Source organism: Pongo abelii, chromosome 6 (assembly GCF_028885655.2).
Source record: "Pongo abelii isolate AG06213 chromosome 6, NHGRI_mPonAbe1-v2.0_pri, whole genome shotgun sequence".
NCBI classification, from domain to species: domain Eukaryota; kingdom Metazoa; phylum Chordata; class Mammalia; order Primates; family Hominidae; genus Pongo; species Pongo abelii.
The window spans coordinates 100261973-100285801 of record NC_071991.2 but is presented as its reverse complement, the minus strand read 5'-3'; the positions used below and the strand labels follow the sequence as shown (position 1 = coordinate 100285801).

Sequence of the window (23829 nt, the reverse complement as noted above, 5' to 3'; positions counted from 1 at the left end):
TCCCCCTGCCCATTTTCACATTTGGAAGTAAAAAAAATCTCAAATTAATGGGTGCCATGGGTTTTTTATAGGCATGTAACTGTAAAGAAAATAAGTTGTCACTTGGTCAACATACCAGCAGAGGAATCATTATATTTGAGAGCTGGAAGGGATCTTAGAAATTAGTTTGCCCAAACTTTTTATTTGAGAGGTGAGGAACTACAAGCCCGTGAAGGCTTATATTTCTCACTAAAGGTCACAGAGCTGCTAAGTTGCAGAACCAGGGTCCTGGGGGCCTTGTCCCCCAACTACTAGTGCATTCTTCATTCCGTCACCTACAGAAGCCATAAGCAGGCTGCCCTTTACTGACCTGTTCATCCACTCACTGACTTACTGTTTTAGCAAACTTTTTTGGACACCTACTTTATTCTGTTCCTGTGCAAACTATGGAGACTAAAGATATCCCTATCCCCAAAGAGCTCACAATCTAGTCACCCATGGCCGTGGACCTGACTCAGATTAAAATCTATCTTAAAAGTAAACTCAGCTTTCCTTTTCGGGATGACAAGGTGCATAAGTCTTATTTACTTCTATTCTGTAGCGCTCTCTGCTCTGAGATAATGCATCTACATTTATAGCAGGCTTTTCTAAAAACCATTTCTTAGTGGGACTATGAAAACTGTGATGGCTGTTTGATTACAAATATAAACTGATTACCATAGAAGAGGTGGTGCATCTGTCCCATCGTATGTTCCATGACAAGCACTGATATGCAGCAACCCTGTGTCTACTGGATGCACCTCTGTGAATCCTGGTATTATCCTACTAGAAATGAAAATACAACCTATTAGTCACAGATCATTGATAAAATAAACAATAAAGAATAAAATAAACAATAAAGGCTTAGTCAGAATTTTAACAGTCTGTTATGTACTTAGGGAGTACTTAATATGTGGGTAATTGATGCAGTAGACTTTAATGGATCATTTAGATCATTAAGATCAAGGGTATCTGTATATAGTGTGCTTGGGAAAGGTTCCTTCAGTGGAACTGAGCATCCACAGTAATTTTGCAAATCATGTTTTGTTTCTTTGTTTCATTTATCCCTTTGACCAAAAGAACCACAGGTCCCTGAAAATTCCTACAGGTGAAAAATATGCTATAATTTTAAAAGAATGTTTTATAGCAGTCAATGAATAGACAGACACCTTCTTGACATTACTCTCAAAATATCCACTTCTCTGGACTTTGTATTTCGTTTCAATGAATTAAGGTCCCAAGTGTTTCTGTCTGTGTAATGAACTGTTTAATTTTCATCCCCACTTAAGATCAGTTTATCCATGAAACTCAGGCAAGTTAGTGTTTCAGAAATAAGCAGAATTTAGCATCCAGATATTCTTCTTTGTAATATAGTACATTGTGGTATGTCCCCTCAACCCCAAAACAATACCCCCAAACAAAACTTTTGTTTTATATTATGAACTAGCTGAAAGTGTCCTAATAACTACTGTATTTATTGTAAGAAATTCTATTACTCTAAGGTTAAACATCTTACATTTTTGTCTATAAAAGGCTCAGTTGGCAGGGTGTGGTGGCTCACGCCTGTAATCCCAACACTTTGGGAGGCCAAGGCGGGTGGATTATCTGAGGTAGGAGTTCAAGACCAGCCTGGCCAACATGGTGAAACCCCATCCCTACTAAAAATACAAAAATTAGCCAGGCATGGTGGTGTGTGCCTGTAATCCCAGCTATTTGGGAGGCTGAGGCAAGAGAATGGCTTGAACCCAGGAGGCAGAGGTTGCAGTGAGCCAAGATCATACCATTGCAATCCAGCCTGGGCAACAGAGTGAGACTCCATCTCAAAAAAAAAAAAAAAAAAGAAAAGAAAAGAAAAAGAAAGATAGGTTCAGTTTAGTAGATGTCTTTATTTTTTAATATTCTTTCTTAGTACTTTTTCTAGCAACAAATCTGTGCAACCAACAAAATCTGATACTGTGTTTTTCTTTAAAACATCTCAAATTAAGATTGAATTGCATCCAATAGACAGATTTCTCTTTAAGTTTCTTTCATGATAGAATTGTTGCATTGGACGATAATTGAGTGGAAATTAAAGAAAAATGATGCCAGCCAAGCTCAAGTTCCAGAAAGTTAGTTAGCTGAAAGATTTTGGACTCTGACATTCTTTGCTAATGTCACTGCTGAAACAGTTTTTGTTATACTATACCTTGCTTCTAGGTCCAGTGCTACCCGCTTCCGTTGGAGCCAGAGCTATTACACTGCTCAAGACGAATGGGCTTTGGACAGCATTTACATTGGGCAGCAGTGCCCCAACATGTGCAGTGGGCATGGCTCATGCGATCATGGCATATGCAGGTATGTGCACCAGAAAGCGCGGCGAGGTCCATCCTTCTCAAGATTTGTGGCTGGAGGATACTACAGCAGTTGTCATCAGAGTGATATGGATAGACCAATAAATAATGGCATAGCCAAAAGAAACAAGTCCTCCTTTCTGTTCTTATTTTAGATGTAAAAGATATTGTTACATTAAAATAAGTATGAAACCATTTATTCTAAATCTCAAACTCTAACCTCAAGACAAGGCCTCCTGGGCTTCAACATCAGAGTTTATTAAAAGAGCCTTGCCATTGTTTCCCTTTTCATCCACTGAGAGTCTTAGAGCACTAGTCAAACCCTGCTGCATGCCCTCTTCCACCACTTCACCAGAAGTTCAAGGTTGTATACATGGGGAGATGGTGATTATTGCTAATGAGGACAGAGGAACACACTTGAATACCTAAAGACTCTAAAAAAGGCATAGTTTAATCAGAAAAAGGAACTATAAAATGTGGCCTGAGTTAGATGTTGGTTGAGCAGACAGACATTTATATGTGACTTTTTAAGGCTATAGGGAAATCCCACTATCCTTCACCCCCACCAACACACACTCACATAAGCACACACACCAATGTCCTTCTTCATAAATACTTGATGCCCAAATTCTACCCTTACAGCATTATTTATTTTAAGAAAAGATTCTATCAGTTTTAAGGGGAGTATGAAAAAAACTGAGGGTTGTTACTACCATATACCCAGATTAACACTGTAGGGAAGAATCTAGTGTGAATGATAAGACCTGAGCAAAAGTAAGACATGGGAAATGGTTGAGGTCAGGGGGCCATTGCATTAGCAGGTGGGCCTGTAACTTGCCTACTCAGCCCTGCTCTCTCATAGGTGTGACCAGGGGTACCAAGGCACTGAATGCCACCCGGAAGCTGCCCTTCCGTCCACAATTATGTCAGATTTTGAGAACCAGAATGGCTGGGAGTCTGACTGGCAAGAAGTTATTGGGGGAGAAATTGTAAAACCAGAACAAGGGTGTGGTGTCATCTCTTCTGGATCATCTCTGTACTTCAGCAAGGTATGACCAACAGCTGGGATAAGTCATTGGGGCAATGGCTAGTTTAATATGAGACTCTGAATTCCAAATGTACAAATATGAAATGGTTTTATTGTTCCCCATGTTCCGTGCTTTTAACTGGGCTCTATCAAATTCCTATTCCTTAGCTATGTCTTGGGAAATTCTTGTTTTTTTTTTATTATTGTTTTTGGTTACTAAAAAATCAGGTTAAGCCAGTTTAAAACTTCTACCCTCCTGTACCTGATTTAAATACCATTGCTTTCCTTTCCTCCATTTCCAGCCAGGCTTGTGTATTGAGGAAGTTTGCATAGGGAAGGCTTTTGGTCTCTTCTTACCCTGGCCTTTGGAGGGTGTGTCAGTGTGAGGCCTGGGGGCAACGAGGGGATAAGCTTAGAGGTTAAGGGCAGCAACTCTGGAGCCAGATTGCCTGTTTCCATCCAGTTTGACCACTTTATGATGCTTTGATTTTTTTTTAATTATTTAAGTTCTGGGGTACATGTACAGAACGTGCAGGTTTGTTACATAGGTATACACGTGCCATGGTGATTTGCTGTACCCATCAACTCATCATCTACATTAGGTATTTCTCCTAATGTTATCCCTCCCCTAGTCCCCCACCCCCCCAACAGGCCCCAGTGTGTGATGTTCCCCTCCCTGTGGCCGTGTTCTCTCATTGTTCACCTCCCACTTATGAGTGAGAACATGTGGTGTTTGGTTTTCTGTTCTTGTGTTAGTTTGCTAAGAATAATGGCTTCCAGCTTCATCCATGTCCCTGCAAAGGACATGAACTCATCCTTTTTTATGGCTGCATACTATTCCATGGTGTATATGTGCCACATTTTCTTTATTCAGTCTCTCATTGATGGGCATTTGGATTGGTTCCAAGTCTTTGCTATTGTGAACAGTGCCACAGTAAACATACGTGTGCATGTGTCTTTATAGTAGAATGATTTATAATCCTTTGGGTGTATACCAATAATGGGATTGCTGGGTCAAATTGTATTTCTAGTGATTTCTGAAGCACATTATTTAACCTCTGGTGATTTAGCTTCCCCATCTGTAAAGCAGGGATATGGAATCTCTACCTCATGAGGGTTAGTATGTAGATTAAGTGAGTTAATATTGGTAAATCATGTAGAACAGTTCATAACATGTAGGAAGCACTTCTGTATGTGTTTATTAAATCTGTCAATCCATTAATTTTAGGAATATGATTGGAAGAAGGAGGAATAGTGATGAGACTGGGGGTATGTAGAGCTGTTCCTAGAGAACTGACCAGCTGTCTGTGGTGGGAAGACATCACAGGTCCTATTCTGACTTGGTTTGGTGGCTGCTGGTGGCATCTGCTGATGTGGGACTCTGTATGAAAGTTTTTCTTGCAGTAGTCAGCTTCCCTAGTCGTAGCACCAGATTAGGCATGCGGATTGCTGGAAACCAACTAAGGACTGAGGTGCCAACCAGAATCACTAAAATTGATGCTCTTGGAATACCTCAACCTGTGTCGCTTGGTTAGGGATGGGAGAGGGGTAACCACCTCTCTCTCCTCCCTCACTGCAGTCTAGGCAGGACATTCTTTTTCTCTTTTCCAATCTGTCTCCTTATATAGTCTTGAAAGGGACTAAAAAGAGAGCAGGTCCAGTATCCAACCTGAGCAATGTGTCTAACCCTAATCTTTAGAATGTGGAGTGTGTAATATCACTTCTTTCAAGCAGGTAATGTAGCCACCAATTCTAAGGCAACTGGAGGAGTCCCACTTTACAGCATGTAACAAGTAGACAGGTGTGAGTGATATGCTACAGGGCTGATATGTTGCAGAATCTGGGCAGAAATCCAAGATGTGTTAATTTATGCAAATACAAAAATAGCTGCAGGTTTTGTTTTAATGCAGGTGAAGAACAAAGAAACAGCAAGTAAACAAGATAGAGGATTATAGAAAATCAGGGAAGGAGTCCATTTAGCAGTATTTCCTATCCATTGACATGGAAGGTCCTCCCCTGATGATTATTGTTAAAGATAATAGTCGCTCAATTATCAAAATGCATTGCACATATCTGGATCCCCTGTATAATTGTTCAGAAATGGAAAGGTTGTGGTCCTATAAGCATCAATTTTAAAGTAAGATTGTGAAGCTTTTACCAGTAGGTACTCAGACACCCCAGTGAGCACACATACACACACACACATTTTAACATGTAAAGGGTTACATATCAATATTTCTTCCACTTAATTCAAGATGATCTCTGAAGTCAGACAGACTATCTGGGCTCCAAAATTTATTGATTGGTTCACATTGCAAAGTTATAACAACTGTCTGTATCTCAGGTTTCTTGACTGAAAAGTGGATATTGAGAGGAATAAGTGAGCCGGTGCAAGGAAAGAGTAAAGAATAATGTTGGGAACACAGAAAGAGATCATATGCGTTAGGTATCATGGTTGAATTTTATGAGAATAAATTCCAAATTTGTCTTATTGAATATTTTCACATTTATGCCCTGCAACTAAAAATCATCATTTCAAAAGTAAAATTCTCTGCCCCTTCCAATTCAGCTTTCCTCCTAAATTTTTGTCAAAATATCCCTGGGTTATATTTTACTTTTTTCTGTTGATTCATTCAGAACTGTTTTGAATTCTAAGTGAAAGGAACTATCTTAAGTTAAAAAAAGGGAGAAATTTGATTTATGGGAGGGAAAACAGAAGGAGGGCTTAAATGGGACTGGTGCAAGAGAGACCTGGAGCCAGTAACTCTGAAGCTCACAGAACTTTCCCCTTAAGAGTAGACCCGATTTGAAAGAGTAGACCTGTTTTTCAGGCCAGCTCTCACTAAGAGAATGGAACCATAGCCACAGGGCTTTCCAACCAGCTCCATAGAAAAAAACAGGGAAGACTCCTGGCGGCCAGTCACAGTGTCCTGGGAGGAATGGTGTGCTGTGATTGTATAGCTAGATTCTTGCACTCACTTGTTTGGCAGCAAGGTGGATACACTGTGTGGCAGCCCCCACCAGCAAGCATGTTGAAGTGAAGGGGCAGTAACCCAAAGGAAGGGTTCCTTAGACCATTTGCCCACCAGCCTAGATCATATAATCTAAAACTTATCTCCACCCAGATGTAGTGGTTCACACCTGTAATTCTAGCACTTTGTGAGGCTGAGGTGGAGTATCACTTGAGGCTAGGAGTTTAAGAGCATCCCAAGCAACATGGCAAGAGCCTGTCTCTAAAATAATAAAATAAAATTAGCTGGGCATAGTGGGGCATGCCTGTACTCCAAACTACTCAGGAGAATGAGGCAGAAGGATTGCTTGAGCCTAGGCATTTGAGGTTGCGGTGAGCTATGATCACACCATTACACTTCAGCCTGGGCAACAGAGCATGACCCTGTCTCAAATAAATAAATAATACATGCATACATACATACTTCCATTCTTTCCCTATCCGATCACAAATATTCAAGATGGTCTCTGATACTTCTGCCCTAACTACATAGCTTATATTCGTTTTCTAGGCATGAGCCCTTTGCTCCAGCTACGAAGCTCTTCTCACCATCCAAGGTTTTGCCACTGCCTACCATTATGCCTTTCATCTTCTCTGCATTCACATAAACTTTCGGTGTTCTGTTCAAATCCCACTGCCTCCCTGAAGCTTTCTGGAGCTCTGGCAAACTGTACTTCTCTCTTTTCTTAGAATTCCTCTCTGATTTTTACATATAAAGATCATATTTAAATTTTCATCCTCACAATACCAAGCAGGATGTGGAGTCCCACAGACTGAGCCAAACTCTGGCTAAGGTGTTCAGCTTAGAAATGCGTGTCATGCACTAGACATTTACAAATCAATACATACTCTTGAGACTAAATAGATTGGAAAATTAATAAGTGATCATATGACTAAATGGGGCTTGACAAGAAATCAGAATTGGGTCTGCAGCCCTCAGTTGCCATTCCTGTCTCTGCCAGAAGTCCGTGAATCCCTTCATTTTTGTTTTTATAACACATGGTGTTCTGCCTGGTATAATTGTTGAAGAAAGACTGAATAAATGAATGAAAAAAAATAAGAAAGAAAACTGGGAAACAAAGATTCTAAAGAAATGGTTATTTTCAAGTAAATAGAATTGCTTTCTAGTGACATTTTGATTAATTTAGAAAGACTTTAATGGAAAGCAAAAGGTGATTAGTCATGAAATGTTTTGGAGGTTTTGTTATAAACGTTCTAGATTCTGAAAGCTTACCTGTTAAAACTTGTTTTATTTTAGCTAAACCGTTACAGCAGTAAATCATTTTAACCTAGACTTTGGGGGGAAATTGGAGGCGATTTTCCATATACCAGGAATGACACAATATTACTACTCCAACACATATGCACACACACACATTACATGTGTTTACACATATACACATAAATACATTGATCACAGCGTAGCAGAAAAACTGCAAAGCATATGTTACATTGAATTCTGAATTCTGGCAAAAACTTTGCCATGAGCCATTTCCCTTTTCTTTTTTCTTCCTTTAAAACAATGTTCAGCATTTCAGGTCACCAAACAAAAGAAAATGATTTGTGCTATTCTCTAGGAAAAAACACTTTCAGTGCCAAGCTAAGCATTTGTGTGATATTTTCCATCATTTACAAAAATCCCACAAAACATTCTTTCAAAACCTCTGTAGACTAACACCATAGTCTCCTGGAAAAACAACACTACTCTGAATTTCACAGTAGAGCAATCATTTCAAGCAACTAATTGCGATAATTGGATTTTTATAATTCCCCTCACCTTAGATCTTTATCCTTCTGGCTCATTTCCACATGCCAGGTTTTTCATAGGAGTTTGCTGGATTGGAATTAACCTGCTAGGTTCTGTAGTTTTTCTTCCAAAAATCATTCTTCCTGTAATGATCCTGAGGCTTGAAAATGCTAGGATCTCTGAGTTGTTCTCACTTACAATATTTCAAATCAAGAACAGGAAAAATTAAAAGGCATATATAACAACTTAAAAATGCATGTAACTTACAAGATTTCCCCAAATACATATCTAAAATTGAGATTTCCGAAGAATGAGTTTCTGTCTCTGAATTAACTTCAGTTCTTATTTTGCTAGCACCCTTGTTTATTTTGAAAACTCTTAATTGGCTTTAGACCTATCAGTAGCAGTATAGTCTTTTAATTAACCCCAGGTATTTCCCCTGTGACTTCTAATAACCGAAACCCTTTCTTAATTAACTTAGTGGATTAGAGTTTAAATCCTAAGTGTGAGAGCCATTTTTCTCTAATACTATGTATATTATCTCAGGTTTTCTTCCCGACTTTTAATTGAACTTCCTGGGAACTCTCAGAGACCAGCTCAAGAGAAATCCATGGATGAGCTTTGGAAGAATCTGTTTAGGTGGAAGACTCTCATAAGCAAACCTTTCTTCAGCCCCATTAGCTGAAATCATTTTGAACAACAGGAACAATGACAAACCTTGTTAATTTCTATCTGGCACCTCACCACAGGACTGTGACCTGCAGGGGACTCACTAAGCAAAGGAAGCAAGTTACTGGATTTCAGGAAATTTGTAACACTTTGAAGACACAGAGACCATTTAGTGGTTGCAACAATTTATTTAAATCATCTCTCCTAACCTCTGTTTGTGAGAGAGAAGGGAAGGAGACTAGGATCCTGAGAGATTCAATTCAAGTACTCTTTATTTTCTTTTTTGAGACAGAGTCTCACTCTGTCACCCAAGCTGGGGTGCAGTGGCCTGATCTCAGCTCACTGCAACCTCCATCTCTGAGGTTTAAGCGATTCTCCTGCCTCAGCCTCCTGAATAGCTGGGATTACAGGCGTGTGCCACCATACCTGGCTAATTTTTATATTTTTAGTAGAGACAGGGTTTCACCATGTTGGCCAGGCTGGTCTCAAACTCCCGACCTCAGCTGATCCACCCACCTCGGCCTCCCAAAGTGCTGGGATTACAGGCATGAGCCACCACGCCTGGCCTCAAGTACTCTTTCTTTTTGTCAAGAAGCTTCTACCTTGCCTGGTCTACTTTAATTCCCACAGGACAGGAGGGTCAGTGGCATATCTCTGGAGAGGATGTTCCCTCTGGAAGACATGCTGTGTACTAGCAAGTTCCATGCAACATGTTATTTCATCTAATTGTCACAACACCATATGAGGAAGGTATTATTATCCATATTGTACCTTTGAGGAAAATAAAAGCTCAGAAAGGTCACACAGCTAGTGATCAGTATGAATAATGGGCTGAGATTCAAACCCAGCTCCAACAGATTTCAAATAGATGGTCTTTCATCTCCATTGTTCTGCCTAGAGGAAATATGCAAAGTAAGGATTTGGAGTGTTTTCATTAAAATTTTAAAAAGCTTTTTAGTACTCTTTGGTGTAATTAGCAATTCCCAAGGGTCTCTCATAACCCAGCCTGGGAATCAGTAATGTAGGCATTAAGCAAAGGTATCCAGCAACAGTTACCGTAGTCGGATCGGAAACAACTAAATGGCATGACTCCCCTGTCTCCACAATAAATGGGGACGAGACCATTTCCACATAATGCTAAGATGTCCATGTGAATTTGGAACTGAAACAACAAAATGCCAAAGAACTCCCAGATTACTGAATTTGATTTTTCTTCTTTTCTGAAAGGCTGGGAAAAGACAACTGGTGAGTTGGGACCTGGATACTTCTTGGGTGGATTTTGTCCAGTTCTACATCCAGATAGGCGGAGAGAGTGCTTCATGCAACAAGCCTGACAGCAGAGAGGAGAGCGTCCTCCTTCAGTACAGCAACAATGGGGGCATCCAGTGGCACCTGCTAGCAGAGATGTACTTTTCAGACTTCAGCAAACCCAGGTAACCACCCACCTGATGGGTCTTGCAGTAGTTTCCAGGAATGGTAAAGGTTAAATCATTGTTGATGTGTTTCCAAAATGTTAACTGTTGCAAAAATAGACAAACCTATAAATATTTAACATGAATGATAGCCCAGTATATAAAGATTTTATTTCACTTAAGTGACTGGACAGAAAGCATTTGTATTCATGTTTGAATTTTTAAAGATTTTTAAAAACTTGTGACTAGAAGAAAAGCAAGACAAGTAACCACTGTTTACTCAAATAAACCATGGAATATGGGGATGTTCCGTGCTCATTTTCCCATTTGCAGGCTTGTTTGATTATTTTTAGTACACACACAAAGTATGCTTAGCTCTTAGATTTTAACAGTAAGATGGATTTTTTTGTTAAAATGTTTCACATGGCTGCACCCAAGGCTATCCCTAAACAGTGTATGAGTAAGTGTATAGAGCTCAGATTTTCTAAAAATTTTGCATTGGCCTATCCCTGTCTTAAATTTTGATGTATGGGGAATATATGTAATAAAATGTCTTAGGCAATGACTGTTGAAGAGTTTGGGGAGATGACTCGTGTTTAATAGTAATACCTGTACCAGGCAATGTATTTATATGTATTTAAATTTAGTTCTTTTGCAATTATGTAGTATTTTGAAATTCTGTGTTTATATTTTATATAAGTATTATTAAAGTCTGTTCAATGATATTATTTTAGAATACTCCTTTTTATAATCTCTGTATTTTCATTTTAATAAAAAAATAATTTTTTGTATGTTGACTACTATTAAGTTTGAATATACGGATCTTGTCCCTGTTTTCATTTTACAAATGAGACTTGTTTATTGAAAAAAATTATTTAAGAATATATAAACCCAGTTCTTACAGATTGAATATGTTTTAAACATTTTACTTAAAACATACCTGTTTTGTAGATTGAAGGTTCGTAAGTTTGACTTTTTAAAGTATTAGATCATTTAAAGGTGACAAAACTTTCCAAGATAAAACATAAGTAGACATGCAAACAGACCAGCAGAAAGCATTTCTTCTAAGGGATTTAGGGGAGAAGGAGAAAACAGAAAAAAGGCAACTGGATGAAATGAGAGATACAGTAGGAATAGGGTGGGAGATGAAGCCTTGTGAGATTCTCCTAGATGCAATATAGCAGAGAGGGAATTGATAATGGTGCCAAAATGGCTTAAACAATAATTTTAAATAAATTATTTTTTCCAAGTAATATGTCAATCTGAAATTACTGAGAGTTCAGTAAGGTGACTAGGTAACTTTATAGGTAAATAAAAATGTAATGGCTTCCTCAAATTGCAGAATAGCATGTCTTTATGATGAAAAATTATATACACAAAATGATCTTAAAAAATATAATTTTACTAACATGAGCATGTGCTTATGATGTAATGTTAAGTTTTAAAATGTAGATCACCAAATTATACATATAATGCCTTGCCTATATAAAAGATTATAAGCTGTGATGAGATACATCAAAATGTTAACAGAAGCCAGCCCTATGTAGTAGATTATGGGCAATTTATGTTTCATTTTTAATGCATTTTTATGTTTTCCCACAATGAGAAACAATTCCTTTGAAAAAAATGTTAAATGTTATCATCATGTAATAATATTAAACAATTTTATCTTGATATTTCTTTAAAAAGTTATGACCATTGTCATGGTAGTCAAGAGATATAGTTCAATGAATCAAACTCAGTTGAAATATTCTCCCTCTTCTCCAAAAGATACAATTCCAAATGAAATAAACATGACCAGGACTAAACCTGCCTACAAGGTTAAACCTCAAGTCTGATATGTCCAAACTTACAAGCTTTTGAAAAATATTGAGATCAAACCAAACAAAACTTTTCTCTTGTTGTTACCCTTTTTGTTTTAATAGCTGAAAAAAAAAAGCACAGCTTTTCTTTTCCCAACCGTAAATGATTTACTTTTATTCAGATTTGTCTATCTGGAGCTTCCAGCTGCTGCCAAGACCCCTTGCACCAGGTTCCGCTGGTGGCAGCCCGTGTTCTCAGGGGAGGACTATGACCAGTGGGCAGTCGATGACATCATCATTCTGTCCGAGAAGCAGAAGCAGATCATCCCAGTTATCAATCCAACTTTACCTCAGGTATTTTCCAATGTCTGAACTCCAAGAAGACAGATAATTATAAAAGTGAATGGCATAAGGAACTCATTTCCTTAAGGATTTAGCGCTTGACACTGAATGTATAATATAAGTTTAAGGGCTTGTACTTAATTTTTTGTTACCTCTCTATGCTACCACTTCACGGATAATTTAGATGTAAAAAAGACTGAAGTCTGCTTAAATCATCAAGCAAAATTGTTAGTGTGTTTATAAAATGATTTAGATACACAGTGGTAAAACACTTTCAGTTTTTGAATCATCAGGAGAAAAAGTTAATAGCAGTAAAAAAAAAATAGAGATTCTTTTGTGTTTTCCTAGAAATGCAAATGGTACATGGCCCAGCATGTCATGAGATGAAAATTCCTTTCTTGTTTTCAAAGCTATCAAATTGCCTTTTGTTTTATTTGTATTGTTTCTATTAGAACTTTTATGAGAAGCCAGCTTTTGATTACCCTATGAATCAGATGAGTGTGTGGTTGATGTTGGCTAATGAAGGAATGGTTAAAAATGAAACCTTCTGTGCTGCCACACCATCAGCAATGATATTTGGAAAATCAGATGGAGATCGATTTGCAGTAACTCGAGATTTGACCCTGAAACCTGGATATGTGCTACAGTTCAAGGTATTTATGCACAAGCTTCTTCCCAGAGCAAGTTAAGGAGTAAAATATCTTCCAGACGTATAAGTGGAACTCACAAAGAACACAAATTTTTCATATTCTATTAAAGAAGGGACTCACCTGTACGAAAGCTTAACAGTGTTAGAATTGCGAAGCTTTTCAGCTCTACTCGAAAGCAGCTTATTAGTTTTTAAGGAGTCCCAAAAGTTCTGGGTATACCATTTCTTTAGGTACTCAAGGAACTCTACCAGAATTAAAAATAAAGTTGACTTTTAGGACTTCAATCTGATTGTGACTTAATGAATGTCATGCTTCTAAACAATGATGAATAAGTTGTCCTTTTCATCTTACTAGTGATATTTGAACTTACAAGGTATTTTATGCTTTTGCTGTATTATTTTCAAACAAATTATCTTACTTAAATTCAGTAAATTTTTACTCCAGTCATCATTGTTCTTTTAAAAGCTTCTTGTTTTTCAGCTCTGTGATAACGTATCAACATGTATAGCAAGTATTTACTTTGACAAGGTCTTGTTTCAGAACCCTAATCAAAATTTCATTGTGTTTATAATAAAATCCCATAGGTGACTTCTGGGGTTGAAAGTAATGCAGTTTTAATGAGCTAGCACAACTACATGGTCCTTACATAATGGCAGGATGCAGATGCTAAATAATTTACAAATGGAATTATTAAAGAGATCAGATGTTTATAGGCAGCTTTTCAAATACAATTTCCACAGGTCTGTAAACAAGGAAGTGAGTCATAAATAATATGATTAGTAAAATGTTATCCTTCCTTGTTTAGATTCTGATGCTAAACTACAATGGAAAAATATCAATAACAATATAAGAATCTATATTCATTTGTTGGTAATACCTAAAGTAGTAACAAAATAATGTTAATAGCAAATATGTTTCCAGAATACTATGCTGTTTCTCCTCTGACACCTTTTCTATTTAATTAATCACAAACCATGGTTGTGTAGGCATTAAAGTTTGCAAGATAATATTCTGAAATTTTTAAAATCTTAATTTAAAAAATAGTGTTAAATATTTCAAGCACTTAGACAATGATCAGGAATGCATACTGCTTGAGAAAAATCTTAATTCTCTACCATTTGACCCAGCAATCCCATTATTGGGTATATACCCAAAGAAGTATAAATCATTCTGCCATAAAGACACATGCATGTGTATGTTCATCAAAGCACTATTGACAATAGCAAAGACATGGAATCCACCTACATGCTTATCTGTGGTAGAGTAGATAAAGAAAATGTGGTACATATACACCATGGAACACTACACAGCCATAAAAAAGGATGAAATCATGACCTTTATAGCAACGTGTGTGGAGCTGGAGGCCATTATCCTAGGCAAACTAATAAAGGAACAGAAAAACAGATACCACATGTTCTCACTTGTAAGTGGCAGCTAAACAATGAGAACACATGGACACATAGGAGAACAACAGACACTGGGGCCTACTTAAGGATGAAAGGTAGGAGAAGGGAGAGGATCAAAAAACTATCTATTGGGTAGTATGCTTATTACCTGGGTGACAAAGTGATCTGTACAGCAAACTCCCGAGACACACAGTTTACCTATGTAACAAATATGTGCCCATGAACCTAAAATAAAAGCTAATTTTAAAAATCTTAATTTTCATATCACACAAGCAGAAAGCTATTAATTTGTGGTTATTTAATAATAAGTATAGAATATAGATCATTCAGGGGTTGATAATTAATATATGTTTGAAACCTGTATGCAAGAATTTGGGGTGCCATTTGTACAAAAATATATAGTGCTGGTGCATTTTTTGTGACTACCTGCTGTGTGATAAACACTAGCTAGTACTGGGACTGTAGAAATGAAAAATGTGACCCCACATTTTTCCCATGAATACCTATGTAACAAACCTGCATGTTACATAGGTAACGTGTCCCAGAACTTAAAGTAAAATTTAACAAAAAAAAGAAAAAGAAAAAGAAAAATGTGACCTTAGCTTTCAAGGAACTCAGAAACTAGAGAATGAGACAGAAAAGTGAACAGTCACAATAAAGTCACAAGAATGCTGCAGTATCAGTTGGCTCTAGATACTATAAGAATACTCTGCATAGTGCCTGACATGTTTCAGGCACTCAAAAAATGTCTGTTAGTTGAATAAATGGATGGATGGTTGAATGGATGGATGGGTGGGTGGAAGAGATGGAGGGGAGGGAGGGAAGGAAGGAGGGAGGGAGGGGAGGAAGGAAGGAAGGAAGGGGAGGAAGGAAGGAAGGAAGGAAGGGAGGGAGGGAGGGAGGAAAGAAGGGTTGAAATTGGAAGTCTCTGGAAATACAGAGACTTAACCAGCTGAAGAATGGAGGGGCAGGAATTCCTGTTAGAGACAACAAAATGAGCAAATACATGAAAATACCCAGAAGTGCAAATGAGAAAAGGGGCAAGTCTAACTTTGAGGACTGTAGAGTATGTGCAGCAGAGATGAGAGATAAAGTTGATCCTTATGGGCATTAAATTCTACATTAAGTCATTTGAACGTTATCCCAAGAGCAATGAGTCATGAAAGAGTTTTAACCTACTGAATGCCAGAATCAGACCTGTGTTTTAGAAGAATCATTCAGCCGCAGTATGGATGTTGACCTAATAAGAGAGGAAACCAGTGTCAGCAAATACATTCCTTCCTTCATTCAGCAAATACTTATAAAGTCTCTATATTCTAGACACATTTCTAGGCTATGAAAATAAATACAAACAGAGAGTAATGGAGGATGATTACCATTTTATAAAAGGTTGTCAGGTTGGTTGGCTTCGTTGATAAAATGACACACTTAAGCCACGACCTACAGAAAATAAAGGAGTGAGTCATGCAGTTATGTGGAAAAGATCATTCCAGGCACAGACAACAAAAAGGACCAACATCTTGAGGTAGGAATGTTCTTGGAAATGTTCTAGAAACCACAAGTATGCCATTGTGACCATAGCAGAGAAAGTGAGCAAGGGTGGGACAGGTGAAAAAAGTAAGGTCAAACTTTGACTTCTGTTCTGAATAAAATGGCTAGCAGAAAGGTGACACGTTCTGACTTAGGCTTTTAAAGAATCATTGCTCTGGTAACTGTGCAGGGTCAAGGGCAGAAACATTGAGCAGCTATTCAATGATCCAAGTAAGAGATTATGGGAGATAGGACCTGTGGAAGAGGCAGAGATAAATGATCAGATTTTTAAATACATTTTGAGTAAAGTAAGGATGGTAGAGCTGTAATCAAAGTCAGAAATGAGAAGTCCAGGTTAAGGCATAACACGGGTTATAAAGATAAATAAATGAGTCTAAAGATGTTAAAGCAATACAATCAACAGATTTGGGTGACTGTTGAGTAATAGAATGGAGTCTAGAATTATTCTCCTATTTCTGATTCTCGCTGCTGAACTACAGAAAGATGAAGGTTTGTCTTAGGAGGGCAGATGAAGAGAACTGGCGTGGACATACGGAGTTAGGGTGCTGATGGGCTGGTGAAGTGGAAATGAAAAAGAAGTGGTAATGTATATTTGTCCAGAAAGAAGGAGAGAGGTCGTATCTGTTATTCAAACTACAGGCATTCAGAAGAAACGTGAGGTTATGATTGTGAATGAGATTAAGAAGCATGAATACAGTAAAATGATAAAGTCAAGATTGAATCATAGAAAACACCAACACTTAAAAGGCAGGCTAGATGGTCAACAAAAAAGAAATAGTTAACAGTGTTAAAAGCAATAGAAGAATCAAGTAAAATAAGGATTAAATTTTCCCATTGCATTTTGTGAGACAGACATTTTTCTTGATAATTTCACTGGGGCAGCAACAGCAAAGGTCAGATTACAATGGATTTTAAAATGTTGAGTAAAGAGGTCTACACAGTGAATACGACCTTTCTCTCAATTTGTTTAGCTGTGTAGTTAGAGGGACACCAAAAATCAGGGAGAATTTTTATTTTCTTTTGTTTTATTTTTATTTTTAAAGATAGGAGAGACTTAAACCTATGTATCTGATCCATAGAAGGTACACAAGTAAATATTTGTTGAAGGTAGGCCTAAATCCTGAATGGAAAGTTTAAGATAAATTTTATGTTTAATACAGCTGAGAGTATGTCTACGCTACCCTGTATCTGATTTCTAAAGCACAAACTTGTCACAGAACTTAAAGTTCCAACAACTTGTCTATGTTAGAAACAACAGCAATCATGGCAAATTTAAGACAAAAAGTTAACTAGGCGTGCCCAATGTGGCTGCTCTCACCACATACCAACCAAAGGCCATTGTTACTATTGAGTAAATCAGTAAAAGGAATTTGTGTTAGAAGAGTTTAATCATGCATCTGAGAGGGTTAAGTTTTTAATTATATTCTTGATGTTTTACTATATAAACTTGGATAAATTGTGCACAATAAAATTTCTACTAACCAAATTATAAATTCTCTAAAATGCTTTCTAGCTCTGAGTATGGAAATAAAGAAGACACTAAACCTTCTTTTTAAAAACTAGATAAAGCTACCTTACAGCCTTGAGGATTAACTGATTGACCTCCTGAGCTATGGCTCAATATTATTAGCCCATGTCTCTGCCTTTATTTTTTTTTTTTGTCATATCATGTTCTTTTCATTCCTGATTTCAATTTTCCCTCTAAAAATCAGACTGTTCTTATTTAGTAAAGTCTTATACAACAAAATTTGTGGCTCCAGCCAACAAATGAAATAAGATGTGAATAGGCCATTCATATAAGAGGGCAGGTAATTAAATGAACATGAGAAAAAGAGTTTGACATTTATAATTATGAAAAGTAATAAAATTCATTTACACATTTATTTGGAAATAAACTGTCCTAAACTATAATACCCAATGCCTAAACTGATTCATTTGGACTCAACCAATACAAAATGAGCACAGATAACTAGAAAATTTTAAGTGTTTCTACATTTTGACTCATTAATGCTCTCTCAGGAATTTATCTGATGATGACAAATCAAAGAAGAAAGGTATATTATCTGCAATGCTATGTATAACACAATGTGGAGGAAAGCTCTAGATGTGTACTAACTTCAACTATATGACCAAAATATAGCTTCCCTATAAAGATCAGAAGAGAAAATAGAAAAGTAAGGGCAGTTATGATAGGCCAGTGGGATTTAGGTTGTATTTTTACAATTTTTTAAATGTTATTAATCCTATGATGACAATCCTCCATACAAGTACACCAAACAGTAACAGTTTCATTTCTGGATTATGTTGCTTATTTGATGCTGTGATAAACACTTAGCTGTTTCATCTAAGTTGACACTGATTTTATTTTATTTATTTTTATTTATTTATTTATTATTTATTTATTTATTTTTATTTTTTTATTTTATTTTTTTTTTGAGACGGAGTCTCGCTCTGTCACCCAGGCTGGAGTGCAGTGGTGTAATCTCGGCTCGCTGCAACCTCCGCCTCCCGGGTTCAAGCAATTCTCTGCCTCAGCCTCCCGAGTAGCTGGGATTACAGGTGCCTGCCACCACACCCAGCTAATTTTTGTATTTTTAGTAGAGACACGGTTTCACCATCTTGGCCAGGCTAGTCTTGAACTCCTGACCTCATGATCCCTCCACCTTGGCCTCCCAAAGTGCTGGGATTACAGGCGTGAGCTACAGCACCCAGCCAGTTGACACTGATCTTTAATGAGCTTTGGCAAGGAGACAGAAGAAGGATTCTCATTCCACTGAAACCTTCCTGTACTGAAGAAAACAGCTGCTTCTCCATCTTATGGTTTCCTCTGTTTGCACCCTCTGAGGAGGGAGAAAAAAGCAGCTTCTTGGCATATCTTTTGTCTGAGACTGAAGAACCACAGACACTGTGCTTCTCTCTTCTCTCCTATAATCCCAAGAAATCCACAAAATGAGTCCAGCTTTCTAGTAAAAAGTACCTGTTGTTTGCTTAAAGAATTCCAGAATCTATTGAAGGGTCTTGGTTGGGACTGAGCTCACAATTCCTATCATTGTAAATTCAATGCAGACCCATTAGAAGGCACCCTGGATGCTGTAGCATCTAATTTGTTGAGTGATGACTTAGAACCAAAATCTTATATAATTCTTGTCCTTCCTTTTAACAGCTAAACATAGGTTGTGCCAATCAATTCAGCAGTACTGCTCCAGTTCTTCTTCAGTACTCTCATGATGCTGGAATGTCCTGGTTTCTGGTGAAAGAAGGCTGTTACCCGGCTTCTGCAGGCAAAGGATGTGAAGGAAACTCCAGAGAACTAAGTGAGCCCACCATGTATCACACAGGGGACTTTGAAGAATGGACAAGAATCACCATTGTTATTCCAAGGTCTCTTGCATCCAGGTAAAGGAATCATTCTTAATGGGTTTGGGCCATTAAGAAAGACACAGTCCCAAATGCTATAACCCTAAGTGTTGTAATCCTGAAAGATCAAAATCCTGAAAATACAATTCTGGGAAAAATAATTTTTAAAACATTTATTTATATCTTAAAAGGGGATTTATTTGAGAAACAAAAACATGACAGAACACTTCATAGGCCACTTTACACAATACTTATTTTTGCAAGCATAAACATTCAGATATACTAAAGACTGTTGCATTGGCTTAACATTTATGAGCAGACAAAATGTATACATAAAGAAATAGGTCAAAAAGCAAAATGTATAAATGTGTATCACCGTGGTGGGTAATTGTTTGCACTCAGCTTTATAAATGTGGCCATCTGAAATACAGACAATTTAACTCTTTTGATGAGATTGATCAAAAACCTCAGTGGGTCACCACTGCATATGCAGTCACCAAAAAGCTAAGACCTGAAGAAATTTTATCTTTCACAAAAGCAGATGTATGAAAAAGATGTCTCTCCCTTTACTGAGGAAGTTTTTTCAACATTTTTAGGTACACCGACATACACACAACGTCAACATTGCACTTTTGTGGAGTCAAATTTGCGCAAAAAAAATGCATAAAACAAATTATAACTCTCTAAAAGTCCTTACATAATTTACACATCCCATATTGGAAATTATGTGAAGATATAGCTCATCAAATAGAAAGCATAGCAAATTGGCACAGTGTGGGAAGGGCAGAAATCCTATGACTGGATAATTTGAGGGGGGGGAGATTTCTTGTATTTTTGGAGATTTCTTGTATTGTTTTCACTTCTATGATCTTCAAAATACTCACTATGCTTATATTTGGAGAGTGGTTGTGGTCTACAAAGTTTGTAGGGATATGCTGTCTGAAAATCTGGTTATTGTTCAGCCATTGCAATTAAGCAATTTTCTGCTTTCATAGCACCAGTAATAACTAGCTTTTACACTTTTGTCTTATTTGTCAGAGTACATGTGAAATATTGTTACATGTACATAATGCATACTGATTGTGTCAGGATATTTAGGGCGTCCATCACTTGAATACAGTATACTTTTGTTAAGTATAGTCACCCTTCTCTGCTATCAAGCATTGAATTTATTCCTTCTATCTTACTGTATGTTTGTACCTTTTAACCCACTTCTTTTCATCCTCCTCACTCCCTCCCTTGGTACCCTTCCTAGTCTCTGTTATCTCTCTTTCCACTCTCTACCTCCATGTATGAAAAACATGTGATCTGATATTTTAGCTCCCACACATATCTAAGAATATGCAATATTTGTCTTTTTGACCCTGGCTTATTTCACATGAAATAATGACCTCCGGTTCCATCCATGTTGCTGGAAATCACATTTTTTCATTCTTCTCTATGGCCAAATAGTATTTCATTGTGTATATCCATTTATCTGTTGATTAACATTTAGGTTGATTCCGTATCTTAGCTATTGTGAACAAACAGTTCTGCAATAAACACAAAAGTGCAGGTATCCCTTTGATATATTGATTTCTTTTTCTTTGGGTAGACACCCAGTAGTAGGATTACTGGATCATATGGTAATTTTATTTTTAGTTTTTTGAGAAATCTCCATACTGTTTTCCACAGTGGCTGTACTAGTTTACATTCCCACCAACAGTGTATAAGAGTTCCCTTTTCTTCATATCATCACCAACATCTGTTTGTTTGTCTTTTGAATAATAACCACTGTGACTGGGGTAAGACAATATTTTATTGTGGTTTTGATTTTCATTTCTCTGATGATTAGCGATGTTGACATTTTTTCATATACCTTTTCACATTTGTATGTCTTCTTTTGAGAAATGTCTATTCTTTGCCTTTGCCCACCTTTTGGTTTTATTTATTTATTTATGTTGCTGTTGTTTGAGTTCTTTGTATACTCTGTTCCTATTATATTGGTCCCCTGTTGGATGAAAAGTTACAAATATTTTTTCCCATCCCATAGGTTGTCTCTTCACTCTGTAGATTATTTATTTTATTGTGCAGAAGCTTTTTAGTTTAACAAAGTCTTACTTGTCTGTTTTTGTTTTTGTTGGCTGTGCTTTTGAGGTCTTAGTCACAAATTCTTTCTAGACCAATATCCAGGAGAGTTTCCCAGAGGTTTTCTTCTAGAATTTTTGTAGTTTGGGGCCTTATGTTTAAGTCTTTAATCCACTTTGAGTTGATTTTTGTATATGGTGAGAGATATGGGTCCAATTTCATTCTTCTGCATGTGGCTATTTAATTTTCCCTGCACTATTTATTGCAGAGGGTGTCCTTTCTCCAGTGTAAGTTCTTGTCAGCTTTGTCAAAGATTAGTTTGCTGTAAATCTGGGGCTTTGTTTCTGGATTCTCTATTCTGTTCCATTGGTCTGTGTGTCTATTTTTATACCAGTATCATGGTGTTTTGGTTACTATTGCTTTGTAGCGTTATTTGAAGTCAGGTAAGGTGATGCCTCTTGCTTCCTTCTTTTTGTTTAGGGTTGCTTTGGCTCTTCAGACTCTTTTTGGATTCTATATTAATTTTAGGGTTGTTTTTTCTAATTCTGTGAAAAATGACATTGGTAATTTCATAGGAATCTGTAGATTGCTTTGGGCATTGTGGTCATTTTAACAATGTTGATTCTTCCAATCCATGAGCACAGGATTTTTTCCATTTGTTTTTGTGATCTACAGTTTCTTCCATCTACAGTGTTTTCTAGTTTTCCTTGCAGAGATGATTCATCTCCTTGGTTAAATGTATTCCTAGGTACTTATTTTATTTTGGAGATTGTCAGTGGGATTGAATTCTTGATTTGGTACTCAGCTTCAGTGTTATTGGTGTATAGGCTCTGATTTTTGTACACTGATTTTGTGTCCTTACACTTTACTGAAGTCATTTTTCAAGTCTAGGAGTTTTTTGGAAGAGTCTTTAGGGTTTTCTAGGTATAAGATCATGTCATCAGTGAACAGAAATAATCTGATTTCCTGTTTCTCAATTTGGATGCTTTTCATTTCTTTCTCTTGCTTGACTGCTTTAGCTAAGACTTCTAGTACTATGTTGAACAGGTGTAGAGAGGGTGAGCATCCTTGTATTGTCCCAGTTCTTGGGAGGAATGATTTTACCTTTTCCCTATTAATTCAGTATCATGTTGGCTATGGGTTTGTCATATATGGCTTTAATTTTTTATTTATTTTTTATTTTTTCTGAGTTGGAGTCTCACTCTGTCGCCCAGGCTGGAGTGCAGTGGCGTGATCTCTGCTCGCTGCAACCTCTGCCTCCCAGGTTCAAGCAATTCTCCTGCCTCAGCCTCCTGAGTAGCTGGGATTACAGGTGTGCACCCCCATGCCCAGCTAATTTTTGTATTTTTTAGTAGAAACAGGGTTTCACCATGTTGTTCAGGCTGGTCTTGAACTCCTGACCTCATGATCCACCCGCCTCGGCCTCCCAAAGTGCTGGGATTACAGGCATGAGCCATCAGGCCCAGCCTGGCTTTTATTATTTTGAGGTGTGTTGCTTTGATGCCCAGATTGTTGAGGGTTTATATCATATCGACATCATGAATGGATGTTGGATTTTATCTAATGCTCTTTCTGCATCTATTGAAATGATCATATGTTTTTTGTTTTTAATTCTGTTTATGTGGTGAATGACATTTACTGACTTAGGTGTGTTGAACTATCCTTACATCCATGGAATAAACTCATTCAATCATGATGTATATCTTTTCGATGTGCTGTTGTTTTCAGTTTGCTAGTATCTTCTTGAGGATTTTTGTGTCTATGTTCATCAGGGATACTAGCCTGTTTTCTTTTTTGGTTGTGCCCTTGCCTAATTTTGGTGTCAGGGTGATTCTGGTTTTGTAGATTGAGTTAGGAAAGAATCCCTTCCCATCAATTTTTGGAATTGCTTTAGTAAGTTTGGTACCAGCTCTGCTTTGTACATCTAGTAAAATTTATCTGTGAATCCATCTTGTACCGGGGTTTTTGTTGTTGTTGTTGTTGTTGGAAGACTTTTTATTACTGCTTTAAAATTATTACTTATTATTGGTATGTTCAAAATTTCTATTTCTTCCTAGTTAATGCTTGGGAGGTTGTATGTTTCCAGGAATTTACCGTTTTCTCTAGGTTTTCTAGTTTGTGTGCATAGAGATGTTCAAAGGAGTCTCCAATGATCTTTTTTATTTCTCTGATATCAGTTGTAATGTCACCTTTATTATTCCTGATTGTGCTTATTTGAATCTTCTCTCTTTTTATCTTGCATAATCTAGCAGTCTATTGTTATCTTTTCAAAGAGCCAATTTATCATCTTATTGATCCTTTGTATTCATTTTCTTGGTTTCAATTTCATTTAGTTCTGTTCTGATCTTTGTTATTTCTTTTCTTCCACTAGTTTTGGGTTTGTTTTGTCTTTATTTTTCTACTTCCTTGAGGTGCAATGTTGTTAATTTACAGTCTTTCTA

General features: G+C 37.2%; 1 protein-coding gene across 1 annotated transcript in view; it reads left to right on the top strand.

Moving 5' to 3' along the window:
• RELN (reelin) overlaps window positions 1–23829 on the top strand; it is a 521559-nt gene that overhangs the window by 382683 nt on the left and 115047 nt on the right. Inside the window, exons 23-28 of the mRNA XM_024250358.2 lie at window positions 2215–2352; window positions 3211–3397; window positions 10029–10234; window positions 12198–12369; window positions 12810–13010; window positions 19128–19360. Coding sequence (XP_024106126.2) covers window positions 2215–2352; window positions 3211–3397; window positions 10029–10234; window positions 12198–12369; window positions 12810–13010; window positions 19128–19360 — 1137 coding nt within the window. The remainder of the gene's footprint in view (window positions 1–2214; window positions 2353–3210; window positions 3398–10028; window positions 10235–12197; window positions 12370–12809; window positions 13011–19127; window positions 19361–23829) is intronic.